At 41.5% G+C, this 21,110-nt stretch overlaps 1 protein-coding gene across 1 annotated transcript; it reads right to left on the minus strand.

Moving 5' to 3' along the window:
* Positions 1-242: 242 nt before the first annotated feature.
* LOC114427526 (transcription regulator protein BACH2-like) lies at positions 243-20,312 on the minus strand. The gene is made up of 5 exons (XM_028395634.1): positions 20,161-20,312; positions 7,544-7,818; positions 4,831-6,240; positions 1,347-1,553; positions 243-777 (listed from the first exon to the last, which is right to left on the minus strand). The coding sequence occupies exons 2-5, from the start codon at positions 7,808-7,810 to the stop codon at positions 343-345; spliced, it is 2,319 nt and encodes a 772-aa protein (XP_028251435.1). The 5' UTR covers positions 7,811-7,818; positions 20,161-20,312; the 3' UTR covers positions 243-342.
* Between the last annotated feature and the right edge of the window lie 798 nt (positions 20,313-21,110).

Raw genomic sequence — 21,110 nt, forward strand, 5'->3', positions numbered from 1 at the left:
TTTCAAACTGACCTTTATGTCAAATATGCAGTATTACCACAAATCAACTAGCTGCACTGAATGAATTGTCAAGATTCAGCAGGACTGTAAAGTAAAGTGCATGTACATATTAGAAAGATATTACTGTACATTCTGTGGAATTCCTGAGATTAACCTCCCTTTGTGCACAACAGAGGGAGGGGGCTGACAGGAAGAGAATGTCAGATGAGACAGAGAGGAAGCTGCCAGTGCTTTATGCCAGTCAAAAATACCTGCTGAACAGTATTGCTGATAAGACAACACCTGTGTCATCTAATACAAAAAATACTTCAAATATCAAAGTATATACAAGTCAAAGGTTGCCTAGTCCCTTCTGCTTTGTTCCTCTGTTGTGCATTTTTCTGTCATTTCCTGACAGAAATCTACTGTAACAGTGGGGCTACACATTTCCTCACTGGATCCGAGCACCAATGGACACTCTGGGTCCTCCTGTTTCAGACTGGACACCTCCAAGCCAGACTGTTTGTCCTCTAGCCCCTCTTGACTGACACCCGTGTCAGACAGACATATACCCACACTTTGTGGTGACACAGGTGACCTGGGTTGGAAAGAGCTCTCATCAGAAAAAGGCGACGGTGGGCTAGATGTGAGGTCGATGCTGGCAGAGACAGGAGGTGGCTGGCTGCCCTGCACCTCACAGCAGACTTGCTGGGAGAGGAAAGAGAGGTTCTGCCACAGTTCAGACATACAGACTTTCAGCTGGTTCCGCTCACTCAGCAGCTTCTCCTTCTCACATACCTGCACTCAGAGGACACAGTATCGTTAGGTTGATGTGACACTTTATCAGGTATACTGAGCCCACCAAAACACTACAGCATCTGTTTGTTGTGTAAGACCAGATAAGTCATATTGGCATATGAGGCCAATGCTGCAAAGTTCCTTCTTATGGGCATATATTAATTACTTGTCAGGCAGACAAGGCAGACGAGCCTGTGGTTCACCGTCTATTCCCATCTGTTACTCTATATGTACAGACATTACAGAACTAAATGAAGTGGTAAACAATAACTCTCTATAAATGGGACAGAGACATAATATCAGCACCAGTGTGTGTTAGATCCCAACAATCTAAAAAATGTTTCAGAATTTTCCTGTCATGCTTTTTCCTTTAATTCTGTTGGATACTGTCTCTTGGTGGATTGAACTGTGTCGAGGATCACAGAGACCCAGCCAGCCCACATGCAGGAAGCCCTACACAGGAGTCCTTAATCCATAATCCTCAACCAGGCTAACCAAAATGTACTTTGACTATACCTCCACAGGTTTTAACCCTCCAAGGACTGTGTGTGTGTGTATTATGATCGTACCAGTCTGCGGATCTCACACTCCAGGTTCTGGATGCAGTCCAGCTTCCTCTTGCGACAGCGCTGAGCCGCGATTCGGTTTTTGCTGCGCCGGCGGATGTCATGGATGAACTCCAGTTGTTCTGATGTCAGTTTATGCATCTTGATGAGAATCTGGAAGTCGTTGCGTGGCAAGGTGGTGATGTGGTCCACAGGGAAGGGCAGCTTAACCTGAAAAGACCACAGGTTTCATGGTGATCCAGCTGGTCTTCATCAAAATTAATCAACTTTATGTGCTGAAACACATGAACCAAAAATACTGCATTACAATGAGTGAAATATTATTTTCATATAAGTGCATGAACAGACATTGTGAGCAGTGACATTGTTTATGTGTTTCTCTGAGTTTGTCTCTGAGTTTTCCCATGCATGCAACACCACACTAACCCAGCATTTTAGATACCGGTGCTCACTGTGAGTGGCTGCAGAACATATGTGCTGTGTAGTAACTACTAGTAGTCTAATTAGCTGAGTAGTTGTGCTCTTAACTTGCCAAAGCCATATTAGCTAGCAAAATATTAGTTCAAATATCCCTTACAGAATATTTTATTGTGTGGTTTCTTTCACGGTCATCACCCAGTGCAACATAAACCCAGAATCCACTAGATGTCAGTATTGGAGGTGGAACGACAGCTCTGACACACAGAATGCAGGAAAAAGCTTTTACAATCTAATTTTAGCAACTCTCCCCTCAATTTACATGGATAAGAATTGGATTTATTTTTTTAATAGGTTAGGCTTCTATTATGCAAATATTATTGTAAATATGCTTGAACTTTTATTTTCTACTTCTTTAGAGTCTATCTTTCTACTGATGTGTCAATGCACAGGCATTCTTTTAGTTAATAAAATTCTAAACGGCAGCGTATTATTACTGTTTAAATAGTCATGTAATCCATTGTGTGCTGACCACTTCTACTCTGCTCTCCCTACATGTTGAACAGTTGGCTACAGCAGCCTGTGTTTTTTATGCAATGACATAATGCACTGCTCTGGCAATGGAGGAGTAGGCAAGGGCCCAGGTATTACTCATGTTGTGGAGACCTAAGTCTGTTTACACAGACAAATTATGGACACAATCACACTGTGAGTCTTTATCTAACAGAGTTCACATTTTAACGTGAAACCATGTTTGAAGTTATCTTTAAGCTAGTACTCATGGATACAGAATACATGTAGTCAAGTCAGTGTTATGTCCTCTTTCAGCCTTCCTCCTACAACTGCAGCTGTGTGTGTGTGTCTCTGCATGAATGTGTTTAGGTGACCCCAGTCCTTTTCTTTATAGATGTCTATTTATATCGCCATGTCTCCCAGCAGTCACATAATAAGGTTGGCAAAGTGAGCCATAAATCCCCTCAAAAATCTCCCTCTCTACCATTTTTAACACTGTGCTGGCATGCATCAAAAGAGGCTGTTTAACATCAACATTTGAATTCATTTATAAAACTGATCTAATTTATAAAATACACAGCCTTACTATTTATTATTAAATCTTCTATCTGGTAACTCCCTGTAGTCATACAGAAGGGTGGTGCGTTGGTTCTTGGTGGTTGGGTTTCCGCTGGACATGCATGTTGGACTCTAAATTGGCCGTATATGTGAGCACAAGTGTGAATAGCTGTGTTTCTCTGTGTTAGCCCTTCGATTGACTTGTGACCTGTCAGGCTTGTACTCTGCACTTTTACCTATTGACACGGCTGGGATAGGCTCTGTGACCCTGTACAGGACAAAGTGAAGGTAGAAAATAGATGGCTGAATGTAGAATGTGGTCTCAACATACTGTCTGGGTCTGCATGTAGGTGACAGAAAACAAAGCATAACAGATAGCAATGCCGTCTTGCACACACAAAAAAAATATTTAAAAAAATGAATATGTTACTGTAAACCGTGTTTCTCACAAGTCCAGGATGAGCAGATGTTCCTGTTTTCTGGGGACAGTCACTGTTTTTTGTGGCTATTGTCCCAGTTTTTTGCCAATGCATTAAAAACATCTCTCATCCTCTGGCCATTGGCTCAATTATGATTAGTGCAGTAAACTGGATGCTGAGTCATACAAGAGTGTAGCATACAGAAATATATTATAAAATAATATATTTGGCTATTTAGAAATGTACTCTTTATTGCCATTTAGATGCAACTGACATTTAACCTGCTCCCTGCATGTATCATCTCTACATTAATGCCTTCCCACTTCCCTCCTTGTGGTCATCAGTTTGTATTCACTTTTTTTAACACAACTAGTACCACAAAGGTGCAAGAGTGACATGCCAATTTTGGCCAAATTCAATTGTAATAGCCAGTTCACACAAGCAATAACCTAGATTTGAAGCCCTCAGATACAAATCTATGTTTTCCTATTAATCAATATATCAAAACTGCAAAAGGTGGGCTGGGCAGGCCTACTTGGAATGGATAGATCTGGGGTCAAGAATAGCAGATGGTGGAGAGAATGTAGACAGGACACCTTCCACCTGCGTACAAGGCACCCCAGGGTGTGTGTGGGTCTGCTCTATGTGTAAGACAATTGGGTCAGAGCAAAGTGGGACAAACCGTAGTAACACAGAGGTGGACTAACTAACAGAGAGAGATAGAGAGAGAGAGAGAGAGAGACGCCATCATGATTATTATTGCAACAAATATGTTCCCAAATTTAAAAACACCTTTTGTTCTGAATGAAATGAAGAACTCTGTACTATAAGCTATTTTAATTATTCGTGAGGTTCCTTTTTTGTGGTCTACACCTTACCATTATTAGTAATGCGACCGACTTGTCGGCCACAATGTTGTATGACAAGGCCATTAACGCTAATAGACATTAGACTAACAGGTCGAAAATACACCCTACATACTGGTAGCTGTACGTGTTCAAAGTATTCAGACAAGCTGAAATTTCACAATTGATGAACCTTTGTCTATGCTCCTTCACAGAGGCCATGGCAAGTCATATCTAACACTCAAACCAATATCTTGTCTGTGTGTAAGAGAGAGAAAGTATCACAGAGGAACAGCGTGAGTGTGAAACATCTCTTATCACATCCAAATCACCATAGCAACCATACAGTTTTTTTAACTACAACGAGTATGTGTTGGAAATGTATGCACAATACACAATATCTAAGAGTAGCAGCAGGTTAGGATGTAGAGAGAAGGATGTATAACAAGAAAATATCAAATCCTATCTCACCTGGTATTAACATGTGTTCAGAACCAATTGCAATCCAACAGATTGCATCTGGGCAACACTAGGACTGTCTACTCAACTGACATCCTATGCTTTAGCAGACTTTTTATCAGTAGACCACTGTGAACTCATTTTTCCACATGACATATGTTAAAATCTGAACAGGTCCTCAGTTACACAACCAATCTCTTTGTAAGTAAAATTTACATTGAAACTTACACAAAGAACATCCTGGACAACAAAGCACAATAAAAAAAGCACACTAACCTCAGGACCAGAGGCTCGGGAGACGCCACTTTCACTGTCCCCCTCTGAAAAAGAGCCTGATTCATCACTAGAGTTGTCACCACCAGCACCAAATCCTTGTTCGCTTTTTATCTTGGTACAGCCCTGAGAGAAGAGCACCTCTCTGCTGTGGGGATTCTTTTGCTCTACCACCCCGGCCAGGTAGTGAGGGAGTCCAAGGATTGAGCCTGAGTGTGGTGAGGAGGGCAAGGGCAGGCTGGAAGGTGAGCTACCACCGGCTACATCCTCTGGGTAAGAGAATGAGGAACCAGAACTGGAAGTCTGGGTGCAGGGTTCAGACGGAGTGGGGGAATCTGCTGATGTCTTGATGGAAACAGGGCAGCTGGTTGTGGGGCATGACTGACCTGAGCAGGGAGGTTCTCCCTGCATCAGTGTTGAGACTTTTTCTCTGAACTTCCTGTCTAAGATATGCTGCTTGCCAGCAGTGGAAGAGAAAATCACACTGCATCTGTCTAGCTCCCCCTCATGCTTAGAGGATGAAGCCTTGGACATTGGCATTTCCATGTTCCTGCTAATGCCAGTCAGTGCTGCTGGTATTACATCTGCAATGCCTGTCTTGAGGTCAAGTTCACCCAAAGAATCTCTCTTATTCCTCTTTCGGTCTTTGACCAGTTCTCTGTAGCAGTCGAGGGATAGCCGGTTGTTGAGTAGCTGTTGAATAGAGGCACTTGGCATGCCACTAAGATCCAAGCCACCTCTGTGGAGGTAGGAACGCAAGCACAAAGAGGGGGAATCTTGGTGCGGAGAGTGCTCAGTTGCTACTGGAACCCCTTCTACCTCTAATTCCATCTCCAGTACCTCCTCAGTACACAGCTCTGGGTTGCTACCATTTCTTTCATCTCCTCCTTCATGAAATGGAAAGGGTTCCTCTTTGATCCTGGAGGGTGTGAGCAGAGTTTGTGGAGCAGCACTGTTGCCTGTGAACTGTAAGCTCACAGGGCTGACTGAGGTATGGTTGTTCAAAACCACATTGTCACTTCCATGATGGTTTTCTACATTGTGCTTGTTGTCATAAATCTGGTACTGATATTTCCTGTATTTAGGACACTGTGGGAGATTGGCAAAAAGTGGAGCAGTGTTAGTTGAATGATTACTCTCTTGCCTTGACACTGCAGAATCCTCCAAGGGTTGTTCCTCAGAAAAGTCTGTGTCCTTGGCTGTGATGTCATCATCATATTCGACCTTGCCATTGCTGGTGTGTAGGCTGTCATTCTGTAGCTGTGCTTGAAGAAACCGGAAGCAAGAGTCTTCCAAATTGTGAACTCCCAGAAATTCAGCACATAGAATGACCTCATGGATGTTTTCTTGACTTAAAATCAACTTGGCAGTGTAGGCAAACTGAAGCAGTGGAGCAAAACCTTTCGCTGTCACCTGTAAGACCAAGAACATATTTGAATCCATTCAGCACCTCTTACCTTGGCTATTTTGGCAAATGTCAATGTTTTAAGGAGATTAAATATTCTGAAAAAAAGTATTATAGCAAAGTAGTATAGCAATCCTTAATGAGTTATTAAGATAGGATACAACTTCATTAAATTATTTTGCATGAGGTTACAGGCATTAAAATATAGGAGTATAACACAATGAGCGGGTTAGCAGTATGACTGTACACAATTTATGTTGTATAGCTGTAATTCAAAGGATGGACTTTGTAAAACGTAGGAGGTCTGTGAGAAGAATTTAAGTACATATTAATCAATATGACAGAACTGGGCCATCAAATGGTAATTCCAACCACTGGGATCAGTAGTGGTCCCCTAATCAGCCATGTTAGTGGACGGAAGTAGCAGTGGCTCACAGGGCAACACCATTAATATTCATGTGTTCATAAAGACACTACATCAATTTGTGTCAACTGTCCTGTTTTCATCCATGTGACTTCCCTTTTTTCTTAGCCCTAATTATCCAAGGAAGGTCAGCTTAGCTTCTCCTTATTATTCTATTATTCTGCTCATTTACATTGGCAGGGACATAAAACTAAAAGCAAATGAGCAAGGGGAACATTTAGAACATGCACTGTACTAAAATAAAACTACCAGACCACAGTGACAACTATTCTTTGTTTGACAAAGACATACAGTGATTTATGGATCTCATACAGACATGACACAGTAACATGTTTCAATGCTGATGACCATCATCTTATGGTTTACAGTAGCTATACATAAGGACATGGCTGATGACGTGAAAAAACAAAACAAAAATGTTTTCTCTGTTGCTCCAACAGGTCAGTGGTCCTATTAGGGGCTTTGGTAAATGTATACAAATGCATCTTGGCTTTTGACATACATACATACATGTTGTTAAAAGGCAGATTAAGAAAATGTGGCTTAAACACATTTTGCTGGAGTATTGCAATGTTATAAGTTTCCAAACAAACCGCCATGTTGGTCCGGTTTGAAACTGGCCCACAATGAAAGTCATCCATTCAGTTAAAGGGAGAACGTCTTTGGGAGCAGAGCACAAAGAATGAAGGGAAAACGGAAAACAAAGACCACACAGATCCACAATGTATGTAGGTGTGATATGATCACATCACTGTTTTATATTTTATATTTTGAATAATTTTGCTGATGTTTAATGCAATTCAGCGTGGGTCATTTTTATTTATTACTTGGCAGAGTTCAAAAGAAGAGTGTAAAAATATTCATTATTTGTCATTGTGTCCCTTTACCTTGTCTGGCAGGTTTATAATAGGCTCTGTGTTGCCTGGTGACCTGTTGTGTTCCAGTAGGGCTTGCAGAAAGTAGCGGCTACTTGCTGCGAGGACTGCCCTGTGCGCCCGTACCTCCTCCCCCTCCACAAGGACAGTCACGTCACATAGGATGCCCTCCCGCCGTTGCTCCTCCAGGTTCAACAGCACATTGGTACAGTGGACCTTGGATTCATACACATACAAAGGCACTGCTGCCTCACTGTCATGCTCCTTGGCCGCGGACATCACTCCCTCTGGCACATTGCAAAGAAGAAAAAAGAGAAAAAATATATGTCAGCTAAATCAGAGACTGAGTGCACAAGAAAGGAAACTTTACATTGTGTCTACTTTCAGGATTAGCTATGACACCTGGTGTTACATTAGGCCTTTATGTTCAGCATAGTCATGACTTCTGACTGGAGGTGGTATGATTGTGGGTAGGCTCGGAAGGTCGTGAAGTACAATATCCTAAAGTGCCTACCCCTGGGTTGTATAGGTAAAAATAGAACAGCAACTAAATTAATTAAAAAGCAGTGTGAAAAATAAAAATGATGTTTCAGTCTCTATATGAGGGTGTGGTGGCAGTGCTGTCCACTATATATTTTTGGGGAACAAAAGAAAAGGATTATGTTGCTTCATGGATGATAGCATTTTGAAAAGAGAATAGCATTATGAACTCCTGTTCAACCAGACGATAAGGCTTGTGTTACTGTACTAAAATATACAGATATATGTTTGTATTTATAAAAAACACACCTATAATATATTAAAGTATGTCATCAGATAAATATAAGGCAGTGTTCAATAGTGATTGCAGGTAGCTCTGACCAGAAGCATTTCATTGTGTTTCATTTCAGTGCTGGAGTATAATGCCTCGACACAGACAGCTGAGCATGCAGTCTGTCTCATCAGCCCTGGTCTGTGTCAGCACCCTTGCTTTCTGCTGATTCATAACATTTGTAAAAGGAGAGACCAGCACTGGTGGCTTACTAAAATAGTAGTAATGTTCTGGTATTTCTCGCTTTGGCTCTCAAGCCAAACATCTCTCGATTGATTGTAGATCATCCATTTTATCCCCACAGGAACATTTTAGGCCACCACACTACAACACTCTATGCCTATCATGCTGATTGTTATTTTGCCAAGAGCTCCAGAAAAAAATGTTAATACTATGAATCTTTCTATCATTTTAATGTTCTTGCTAACATTTTTGTTTTTACATGAACATTTACATCATCCATCCATCCTTCTGAACTTGCTTTGTCCTGTAGTACAAGGGTCACGGTCTACAAGTCATAGCTTGTTGAATAGATTCAACAAGGTGCTGGTAGCATTCCCCAGATATTGTTGCTTCATATTAGCAGTAGGCATTTACTACATGGTGAGCCTGTGTGAACTGCAGCCTCAACCTCTGAGAGGAGAGGCGCCCAGGGTGCTCTTCTGTTGCTGTACACCAGGGGGCGGCAGGTCATCTTGGCCACAGGCCAGAATTTTTCCAAGCCACTAGGCGGCATGCCAGAGTCTCGAGAAGCGCCAATTTAAACTGAAAACACTGTAGTACATATGCCAGGCCTGTGAGTGGCGCTGTAATGTTACCAGAGAAGCACTCCAAAAACAGAAAATAAGACATGAGGCATGCACACAAAACCTGTGCGATGTAAAAGGAAAAACAAAAATTAAAAAAAAGGTAGTAGTTTAGTAGTTAGTAGTTTGTTGTTGACAGGGTGAGCACATGCGGGTTTAGAGGGAGCTGGAGCTGTGGCGTCATATGACTTTTATTTTGAAAGATTATTTACAAGTGAACTTCAAAAAATCCAGTGATAGACCACATCTCTCACTAAATTAGTATGAATTTTTTTTCCTTGTGTCTTTCTTATGTGTGTCGTTACAGGAACACGCATTATCTACCACCCCTGTTTTTACTGTCCGACTGCCTGTTCTGTTCCAATTACCTGTTTTCACACTGTGTTTGCAGGCTTAAGTATTGTTATAGAAAAAGGAGAGATGGGTGAAGCTATGCCCTGGTATTCTTTCAATAGGAGCCACATCTGTTTAATAATGCACACATAATGCCTATTAATCACTAATGCTAATGTACTGTCTATGATGTTTGCGGGCTAGATTAAAATGCAAGTTTGCATTTGTTGTGTTTTGAAATATTCTTCTGCAGACCAGTGCGTATTTGAGTTCCTGTTGTCTTTCTATCTGCTCCAACCAGTCTGAGCATTCTTCTCTGACCTCTGGTATCAACAGAGAGCTGCTGCTCACTGGATGTTTTTTTGTAAATCCCAGGAAATCAGCAAACCAACAACCATGCCATGTTCAATGTCACTTAAATGTGACCAAAACTACAGTTATGGATATTAATCAGGGTTACAAAAATCAGAAAACCTCGTGTCACAGGATAAATGGGCAGCAGCTGTAGGTGTCTTGGTCTTTATGTGGCCAAACCATTGTGTGAATGATTAGGAAGTAGCATGGATACTGTTTTGAAATTGCTTACAGAAAACAATCCTGTCATCAAAATAAAACACAGCTTGTTCAATTTATGGCTGAACTTAAATAGCTAAATAATTACTCGAGTAAGTAAGAGCCGCAGAATGCTATGCAGTTAGGTGTGCCTGGACCATCAAAATGCTGAAATTACTTGAAGAAATTGCATAACCATTTTTTACTTTTCTATTTCTTTCGAATCTTTGATGTTTAAAGCTATGCTTTAACATGTTTTCCTTTTTTTTCTCTGCCGACCATGCTGGATAAATTGTTCAGAGACAATTGAGGGGCTTTGGTAAACAAGGCATTGCCAGTGGTTTCATCATCCTGCCTGCGCTGTGTGAGGAGAGGTTGACATGTTTAAGCAGCAGACTGGGCTGAAATACGGCTCTGATATCGTTAATCCTCAAACAATAAAACGACTGAATTGAAGACAGGAAGAAAAACAACTTCTTCAGCATGAAGTCTGATAATCTAATTGAAGAACTGTGACCGCTGAAATACACGATGTGACACGTATCATTGTCCAACAGGTACACAATAACCACAAAACACCAAGACACAAGGTACTGAGGGACAACACTCTCTGTACCTGTCAATCCCTTATTAACCAGCAAGATCACACTTATGTCATTATCATTTTGAAAGTTTTGAAACCGCTAACCGAAAGTCGCTAGATTTGTCACTAGTCGCTTTTGACAAAAAAAGATTTGGAAAGTCACGAGTTGCCAGGTTGGCAATGCTCTGTGCCAGTGGGAAAAGTCCTGAACTGAACAAAATTAATATTATTTTCCTGAACTGTCCAATGCCTATAGGTACCACATTTATGACTACCATCTCCATCTGCCAATAATTAGTTGCCTGAAAAAGAGCAGCTCACATGGTCTCATGCACACCAGCATACTGCTATGCCCTACTTTCTTCCAACCGTTTCCCCTGCCATGATTGTGCTGTACTTCCATCTTCACGGTGTCTGTGAGTACTGCTTATTGTATCTATTGTGAGTTATTGTGAGGCATCCTGTGATGGTTGAGGTAGCAGGCTATGGAGTACCGGTACATTACATTACATCACTGTAGTGTCCCCACAGAGGTAGTGTGCAGAGGTGTGTGTGTGTGTGTGTGTGTGTGAGGAGGATAAAAGGTGAAGTTCTTGGAGACTGGGGCAGCACAACAACAAAAAGACAGAGGTCAGCTATTCAGCATTTATAGATTGTAACCTTACCTGCACACAAACCAGCATACAGACACTACTCATACCAACACATATCTCATTCCTCCATAAACTGACGTTCTTTTGAGCCCTAGTTCATTGACTCCTTATCCCTCACTACTACCTGAGTCTCCTGACATGATATCTTTGCGACTACATGCCTGCAGGAGGTTCCTGCTGGTTTCATTTGCACTCAATCCACTTCCTTGAGACAACAGCCAATAGCCCGGTGAGTTAAATAGGGTTTAAAAAGCTGAGGGCTGAGCAAACATTGTTGACGCTGACCTCAGAGGTCATTTATCAGGTTTTCAATGACCAACGTGAAAGTGAGAGCTTCCCTTGAGCTGGATGAATTCTCAACAAAGGCCATGCTGATGTCATGGCAGTATGTTTCTGGACCTCAGGAATTCCCAGTGGAGGGCCTATGTAATACAGACTCTGAACTATCTTTAGCTAAACTGTAAGAAGTTTCTTCCTGAGGTTAGATTTCAAGAACAGAAATTAGACAGGCAACCTGTCCAGGGTGTACCTGGCCTCCTCCCCTCCCGACAGCTGGGATAGGTTCCAGTCACCTGTGACCCAGTTTTACAGAACAGTGGTTTAGGAAAAGGGATATATTAATCTAATTATCAGTTAACATAAACAAGTAAATGGGCCTCTAAAGATTTGTTCTTATTTATTTAATTTCAGATTTGCACACAACAAAGTACAAATTAGTAATAAAGTTAATGTTGACTGGTCCTCATTGCAGGCACTTCCAGTAATACCATACTATACTTTATAAGATAAAAAAACAGAAAGAAAAAAATCACTTTTCACTGTAGTGTGAAACAGCACAACCAAGGCTAGAGTTACCCAGCTACCAATGGGTGAGAGGCAGGGTACACCCGGGACAGGTCACCAACTATCAGCATACACAAACAAACAACCATTCTACGGGCAATTTAGAGTCACCAATTGACCTAACAAGCATGTCTTTAGAATGTGGGAGGAAGCCAGAATACCCAGAGAAACCCACACAAACCCCGAACAGACACAAGCTGTGTTCCAATTCAGGGTCTGCATCCTTTGGAGTGCGCATTTTAAGGCCGCCTACGTCACAACGCTGCACGAAGGCTGTCCCAATTCCCCAAAATTTGAAGGGTCCTTAAAATGCGGCCTTGAAATGCATCCTCCTTTTGCCTGAATTTGGAGGATGCATCACCATCCTTCTTGGCCTCACATATCCCAAGATGCTTTGTGGGCTTATTTTCTTCAACAAACCGGTGTTCCGGTTTAACTGGTGATATTTGTTTAGATTTCAGGTAACCAGATGTGCTTGGTGTTGGCCTCCGCAGATTCGTCACATTCCGATATGATTGTATTAATTGTCTTGGTTCATTGGTAGAAGCCTAGGAGGCAGTCAATGTTATGAGATTTAGTTTAGTTGGTTTAGTTATCTAACAAATAGCTAACTAGCTAATGTATATGGTACACTTCTTGCATTTGGGGAATGCTTTAATATGAGAGAATGTTCATTTCAGTCATTTTAGACACGTGTGTGTCACTGTGTGCCTGTGACGGTGTGTAGTGTGTGTAGTAGTGGTAGAGAAGAAGAGAAAGTTGTTAGCTTGGAAGAGGAGTGATTTATTAACAAGAATTGTACAGCGCGAAGAATAAGAGAATAAAGCTGCTTGTCCCTGGAGCTGGAAAGTTTAACAAATTATCAGTAACATAAAGAAGGCCTACTAATTTATTTGCTTATTATTACATCCTTTTGCCCAGATTACTTTGCGCTGACATTAATTACACACTCGAGTCTGCCTGCTCTTGGCATCATGTGCATCTGCGCAATATCATAGCTTTGGATTTCCGAAAAATATACCATGATCTAGTGATATCAGCACAAACTATACCAAGTATAGTAGGAAGTAGTGAGTCAGTGAATGATTTCAAACATATGCCCATTTTGTTAGACTATAACTACATTTTATGGAGGACTTTTATAGGACTTTTGATCGTGACGTGTACAGTCAACAGAACACTGAACACAGAACACAGGAACACTGTTACAAAAAAGGGACTCCACCACTAAGTTTAAAGTGCATACTGTAAATGTTTGTTTGTAGCTTCTGCTTTAACTTCTAAATACATTACACATAAATAAAATATAAGTTGTGTGTTCATATCTGGTGCATGGCTGACACATTACATCAACAGTGTAATAACTGCTTCCTAGGAGGGTGAAAAAGTTCTCAGCTGCCAAATGAGTCATAGAGGCTGAGCAGTTGAGGATGTTGAGCAGAGGATTATTCCAACTGCTTCACAAGGCAACAAGTGTAGGGGTGAAATAAAAGTAGTGTGGACTTCTACAGAAGAAAACTGGTACAACGAACCTTTATGGAATACAGTGAATTCTTGTTCCATGTTTTGCAGTGCAAGAGAACCAAATGCAATGTAACAGTACTGTGACTGACACACTTAACACCAGGTCACACCACAGCTATTCTCAGTCAGCTTCCATGATGTTGATCTCATCTGTGGACTTCTGCTGGATTTCTATTTTCTACTCTCCTGACACCTGTTGTCACACTGAACATTGTGGTGATGTCACTGCCCTTATAAACACAAACCATTGAAGAGTTCTGATCCAATGGATTAGATTTCACCTATTTGACGTATTTAGATACAGCAGAGGAGGACATACGCCCCCCAGGGAGCTCTTCCACAGTCATCTGTGTTTCCTGACAGGCTGAGGCAGGGCTGACATCATTTTGCCTTAGGCTGCTAGGGAAGCATAAATTAGAGCAGGCTTGTCAGGTTTCAGGAAAAGTGAAGTTACAGTTTAGCTGTGAGTCATGTTCATGATGGGAGTTCTGTAGAATTCGAGATTCACAGTGAAGGCAGCCAAACCAAACATGAATGGAGACAGGATTAAAGATAAAGGCCCACTTAATACATTACAATACAATACATACATAAATTAGGAACACATTCTTTCATTCATACACTGCACTTAAAGTGAGCATTTATATTAGCAATCAGGATCTGGAAGGTCACCACCCTCACCCACCTATTACCCAGCCCGGGCCCTTCATTGTTGGGCATGACTCCATATTTGCAACTATAAACTGGTAACCTCCTTCAGGTTTTATTGTGTAGGTAGTATGATCAGAACTTATAACATTTGGTGGAAAAGCATAACACTGAGAAATACACACAAGACAGCATACAATGGAATGACAATCCTGTCCACATGGCCCTAACAGCAACTGACAAAGTTAGGTTGTATACCTGTAACTGACCATTCATGTGTATTTACAGCAGGGTTTCTCAAACTATTTTGCTCTGAATCCCAGTAATGCTATACCTTGGCTCTCCAAGGGCCTGTAAAATGTGTGAAAATGCAGTTTCGCAGAGGTGTGCTGAATGGAAAGGTAATTGTTTTCACTGCCATCTCACTCAGCTGGGGATAGTCATCGCAGCATGAGCTAGAGCTCCAGATGTCTATCCTGCACCACAGGTGGCAGATCACTGATATGACAGAGATGACAGACACACCTCTATTAAGCAGTGACAAAAGCGCTGAAAGCAGCACCAAACAGAATCGCTTGTCTACATGATCTGATTCTGACTGACACTTAAAATTGTAATATTGGCTAAGCTTTCCCCAGTTTGAGAGACACTGATTTAGAGCACAATAGATGACCACAGGCATGGCTCCCAAAGTTGGGTGCATAAAATAGGAAACATTTGCACAGAAGAGAAGCTAATTACAATTATTGATGAAAAAAAAACATGACAGCTACAGCTGCTTCACCTGCTAGCCTGGTACCACCTAAAAGTGGATGAGTAGCACACCTGAATAGGATGATAGCTTCAGTTTGGAGAGGAAGCTGGCATGCAAATGTACATGTATCACATAGTTGTTTAGTAAACGAGTGGCCTGGTGGAACGAGAGCATCCACAGCATGGCTATGCTGTGGATGCTCTCGTTCCACCAGGCCATAGTCCAAATTTAAATCGAGGCAACTGGACTCAAGGATTCTTTTGAGGATGATTCACCACTCCCCCGAGTGGCTTCTTCAGTGCAGAAGCCACTTTACGATATATAGACAGCCATGTACTATCTTAGGGCACAAAAGGCCCATCAAACCAGGCTTGCCTTCATATATTTCCTTTACTCACTAACAACAGCCCACACACTCAGCGGGTATCATTTCTATGTTGGGTCTCAGAACCAGCCATATCAATGCAAAACATGAAAGCTTGTTTGTCAAGTACTGCTGTCACCCTACCATACAAATACTAACTGCATCAAATCAAAGCCATGTCTTTTTTCAGCAGTAGGCATGCAGATGAATGTGAGAACCTCTTAATCTGCCTCGGCAGGTGGAACCTCCACAGCATTGAGCAGGCTTTGCAGTTTCATTAGTACTGTTACATCAGCCAACAAACAGCTTCAATGGTGCTACTCAAGAAAAGCTTGACAAAATACTAATTGCAATTAGTACATATGAACCCAATAAGAGGGGTATTGATTCAATTTTACTCTACAGCTACTGAGAATTTGGCAAATTCTTCAATGCAATGCTAAAACAGTGAGCAACAATTTACCATCCTAAACTAGGTGAAATGTTTAATTTCCACAGCACCAGCATCACCTTACGTTAAGCTGTAGTTTCCTATATATCTGGTGATTTCTTTTTGCAAGAGCATGTTAATTTGCACATCAATGTGGCCTGCTCCAAGCATTTTGCTTCTTTTATCACTGTTTTCTGAAGTCTATCATTAAAAAACCAGTACAGAAACAGACATATTTCTCTTTCCTTTTGTCCACACTTTTCCAATGTATAGTTTTAATTCAAAACTATGTTAAAGTTTTACATTTTGTATAGAACTGCTTAGCTTGTACTATTAGTAAATGGAGTTCAGTTCCTAGCAGCCCTGCTTTGGGTAATAGGTAAATACGAGTGAACTAAAATCTTTAAGATCAGGCCCAGAGTTAAAAACATATTGAGATTGCTTGGGCATAATGAATGTTGATTGATTATTTTTGATTTATTCTATAATGTAATGTAATAGGTGATTTTTGAATAAGACTTTCAGACACAAACAGAGATCATTCTGCAAAAGGTTGACCACATGACTGGCTGTATGCAAGAAATATATTTGAGCAAAGGAGAAGTGTATGAAGGAACCAGAGAGTCCTGACCTGATGAGTGTTAATCTGAGGATGTCCACAGAATTACCCAGCTAAGTGAATAAAGATAGTGCCTAGTTTGAGTCATCAATCTTTGAATTTGTCTGGAATGGGACAAGCTCATGGAGACTTTATTTCTGCACCCTGGAGAGGAGCCAGATTGCAGGCAGTGGACTGGCAGACAAAGAGCCTTGTTTCTCCCCTGCCGCACAGGTGAAGAAGGATACTGTTCCTAGAGACTTTGTACTGGGTCAAAGAGGGGGGGCTGTAGATGTGTGACCCTGGGTGGATTTTAACCCCCCATGGGATATGCAATTCTTGCATATCCCATGGGGGGAAGAAAAAGGAGCAACAGCAAATAAGGACGGCCCTGAAAACTTGTGGTTATCCCAACTGGGCACTCATTAAAGCCACAAAAACAACAAGAAAAAACAACAACCAGCAGAGGAAGAATATTGCCATCCTATTTGTGTCAGAAGTATCAGAGAAACTCTGACAACACTAAGACAGAAACTGGTTCACCTCTAGGACAAAGCTCCCAGGGAGAAACACAGTAATGTCATTTATGCAGTCCAGTGCAGTGAGGAATGCCCTGACCTGTACATTGGAGAAACTAAACAACCACTCCACAGAAGAATGGCTCAGCACAGGAGAGCCACCTCCTCAGGACAAGACTCAGCTGTTCACCTTTACCTCAAGGAGAAAGGACACTCCTTTGAGGACAACAATGTTCACATCTTAGACAGAGGAGATGGTTTGAAAGAGGAGCAAAATAGCCCACATAGCATTGTACTAATCAATATTTCTTTATGTGCCACATCAGAAATCAGACATTATGCTGGATGCCTGAATTGGAGATAAACATACCAACAGTCTGCAATGGGTATCCACCCACCCATCCATCCATTGGCTTCACCTCCTGTACAGGGTTAAGGGAGTGGGTAAAGTATACATTTTTGTTCTGTCACTGTAAGCATTTCAAGCAATAAACAATATTTACAGAGAATTAATTGACCATCATCTTTGAGATGCTCTGCATGTGCAACATCAAACGTCACATGAGAAAGCTAGCCAATGCTTGATCTGAACATGAACATAAAAACAACATCTGTAGCACAAATAAGTGAAGATGAGACTCACAGCAGAGAACACATCCATTCTGCAGAGTGGCAGATCGCTGAGGTAATGTGGTAAAAATAAATACGTTGTGAAAAAGAAGGTAGTATGGACAATGAGAAAGAATCTAGTTTCCTGTCTGCCCTCAAGCTGTGCTACACCTCCTGGGACAGTCTGTACTCATCACCTTCACACTCTCAGTCTGGCTACCCTTGCTTGATCAGTTCCCTTCACTGGCACAGTATGTACAGTACATACACTCAGAACAGACTGAGTGTAAATTATGTATCAGGTTTACACAATATGTCTTATTATGGTCTGTCACATGGCAGCAGAGGAGAATACAGACATTTCTCTCACATACTGAGCTGTGATTGCTTGTCATTAAATGCTGTACATGTTTTTTTTTCTCCTCAAAAGTGATGTTGCTCCACTTTCATTCTACAGTAACATGGTGTTTGACACGATGTTGGGAGTCAGGATTAGTCTGTCTGCACCCTAGTGGTTATGAGGAGTCATGGCAGTCTCCACATTTCACACTGAACCAGTGACATTTCACTATAAACTGCTAACAGCTGTTCTTACATATGCACTACAGCTCCTTTCTGACAATTTTGAAATATATTGGAGGTAAAATTAAAATACATTTTATTTCAGCCTGTGCACATTTGTCTACTTATCTTCGTCTTCTGTTGAACATGTTCTACAGTTGCTATGGTTATGTAGCACTATCAATAAAAAGCAAGTATGGGATGAATATTGTACTGTATGTTTGAACGGTGAAAGCCTTGAAATCTTGTTTTGTAAGTTTTAGAAGATTAAAAATAATAACAACTAATACTTAATGTAACTTGCAACTATAATTTGTTGAATGACTAAAAAAAGAAAGCAGCCTTCTTTTTAGTGTTTCTTCATTTCTTATTAGAAAGAAACCTTATAAATGCTGCTCTGAAAACCACTGGCTTTTAAAGGTTTTAGGATAAGACTTGGCAATCATGTTGGACTGCTCTTCCACAGCTTAAAAATGTCTACAGAGTTTTTCATTCATTAAAAGTCCTCTATAGTAGTTAGGGTTGTGTGCAATATGGAGATGAATACAGAGCATTTTGAATAGAAAGCAAGTATGAGGCAACTTTATTACTTACAGTAAAATTAGTGCACACATATAGTTTTTTTCTAAGTGTTGAATAAACAACATCAATGACACTTGATGCTGCTTAACTCACAAGTTACTTCACTCACTGAGAAAAAATACTTTGACTTAAAATGATTTCACGAGTACATTGGCCAATGCCCTTTTTTTGTGTGAGGATGCAACTTCAATGTTGAAGAGCTATGACTTTAGTCATGTTATCTAAAATGTTTTGTTGAGTTACTTCCATTTGCTGTCATAGATTAAAATGTACAGTCAGACATTAGGTGTCACAGTCCGTGCAGGAAGTTAGCTACATCCATCGATCACACACACATAGGTGTCAACGCACATTGAATATGTCACCACCTTCACTCCAGAGCAGTACATGAGAAGTCTATACTGCAGAGGTTTACGCTGCATCCATCACTTCAACATGTTTTATCTGACCCTCCGGAGCGAAGCCGAGCTCTGTCATTTCTCTAGACAGGGCTCAGCATTAGACATTAAGGTAACATAAAAATTGGCCTTTAACAAAGATCTGTTGTGAAATATGCAGACAATACAGCAAATAAAGCAAAACAAAGCCATATTCCAGGACAAGCAAGATCCCATTCTCAACAACTGTCTGCAGCAGAGGTGGTGATAAATATTTCATTAGCTTCAGTCACCTCTCATCTGCTCTGTTCCACTGAAGTGTGTGAAAGGACAGAGAGACAATGACAAAGAGCATAATGTGTTCACGATGGCGCAGACTACAGTAATAGATCATGTATAGGGGATATAAATGAAAGGCTTTGGTTTGGAGTAAAGTGGGTAATAGGAATAGAGATTATGGAATAGTGTCTCGCCTTATTCTGGAGGGTGTTTACAGCGGTGGAGGGCGGGAACACGGGGCGGTGGGAGGCTGGGTCCTTTGTCCCCTGCAGCCGCTTCCTGCCCCAGCCGCGCACAACGTGTGTCCCACGTTCAGTCTCTCAGCCTCTGCAGTCTATTGTTGGTGTTCGCTTACAAAATGAAATTAAAATGAAGACCAACAACTTCCGTGTACATTTAACGGTTGCACAGAGAGACGCGGAGCTGCTCGTTGACTACAAACAGAACTATACAGTTTTTTGTGGTTACTTGTCTCGTATTTGATTTTTTGCGGTAAAAGATAGCTTCACACCTAACACAATACCACATGTAGGACTGTACTTTACGGACGTGGATATTTAAGCACAACACAAAGCCCGCCGCCACAACCATGCGTCAGGTAGGCGCACCTCGGGAACAAGTGACATAAACAGAGCTCGAGAGGACTCGAGGGAGCGGAACACCCACGGAGCTGCACACAAACAAGAGGACGGCCGGGGAGCACACAGATCACGCAAATCCTGCGCTGACAGAGGCTACGGTCTGCCTCATGGAATAGTAGTCAACCCCAATGGCTGCTTATTATTATCCTCGCAACGCACTTACCCGTCTTTCCTGCTCCCCTGTTCAGTTCCGTGGGAATGAGTGTGTCCACATGTCTTTAATGTCCGTGGTCCTCCACAGCCGCTGCAGACGGTCTGTTGTCCGTGTGTTTGTGTGTTAGGATGAAACGCCTTTTCTCCTCCAGGAGCCGCATTGTTGACATTGCCTTCATGACGTCATGCTGAACCTCATTCACAACAGCCCCCCCCCGCGCTGCCCCCGCCCTGTCCTGACGGCGCAGCGCAGGTTCCGACCTCAGTGCGAACAGTAGCATCAGGCATCACGTGTTTCACCACATCACTCACATGTAGAATACTCTGCATTCATAGGTCAGCGTGTTCTGTGAAATGCTGAACTTTAGTAGTTATTATCATTTATTGTTATATATCATTAGCTATAATGTATATTATTTATTATTAGTTAACAGTATGTTGAGTAAAATCTCTCGCTCTGTCTATCTGAATGCATGGGAACGTTACCACAGACATACATTGTCTGTATCTGGTGAATTTAGTATTGATGACATCATAATGCCAATATGTCAAACTACAGTGTTTTTTCTGTGCTAGCTTGCTGACACTCGTGTGAGTCAATATGGTTAACAATACGGACATGTTTCTTAATACATTCTCAGGCAAATAGCCCTGTCTGGTAACAATGCCTGCAAAAATGACGTGGCACAGCTTCAGATAGCATCTCCAACCCACTACAGTGGATCATTATTTTTAGTTTAGGTCAAACCATTGCAACCACTGACCTGTCTTATATAAAAACAGCAGTTTTTTAGAGTGCATTGTTGTTGATATGGAATATGTTGTTTTACATGTTTCCAGTGCTTTGAACAGGACAGTAGCCTCTACCATGATCCCTAACACGGAGCATAATCCTGTTACATGTTATCAGTTTGCAACAGACAGACACCTCTTGGGTCTCATACCAGCAGCTGAATTGAG

This window comes from Parambassis ranga, chromosome 22, assembly GCF_900634625.1.
Source record: "Parambassis ranga chromosome 22, fParRan2.1, whole genome shotgun sequence".
Classification (NCBI taxonomy): Eukaryota; Metazoa; Chordata; class Actinopteri; family Ambassidae; genus Parambassis; species Parambassis ranga.

Excerpts from the sequence above, each read along its gene's own strand:
- LOC114427526 (XM_028395634.1), bottom strand. The coding sequence starts at position 7,810 with ATGTCCGCGGCCAAGGAGCATGACAGTGAGGCAGCAGTGCCTTTGTAT. Across the intron at positions 6,241-7,543 it reads TTATAAACCTGCCAGACAAG|GTGACAGCGAAAGGTTTTGC; the intron begins GTAAAGGGACAC and ends TTGGTCTTACAG. Across the intron at positions 1,554-4,830 it reads CCCGAGCCTCTGGTCCTGAG|GTTAAGCTGCCCTTCCCTGT; the intron begins GTTAGTGTGCTT and ends TGGTCTTTTCAG.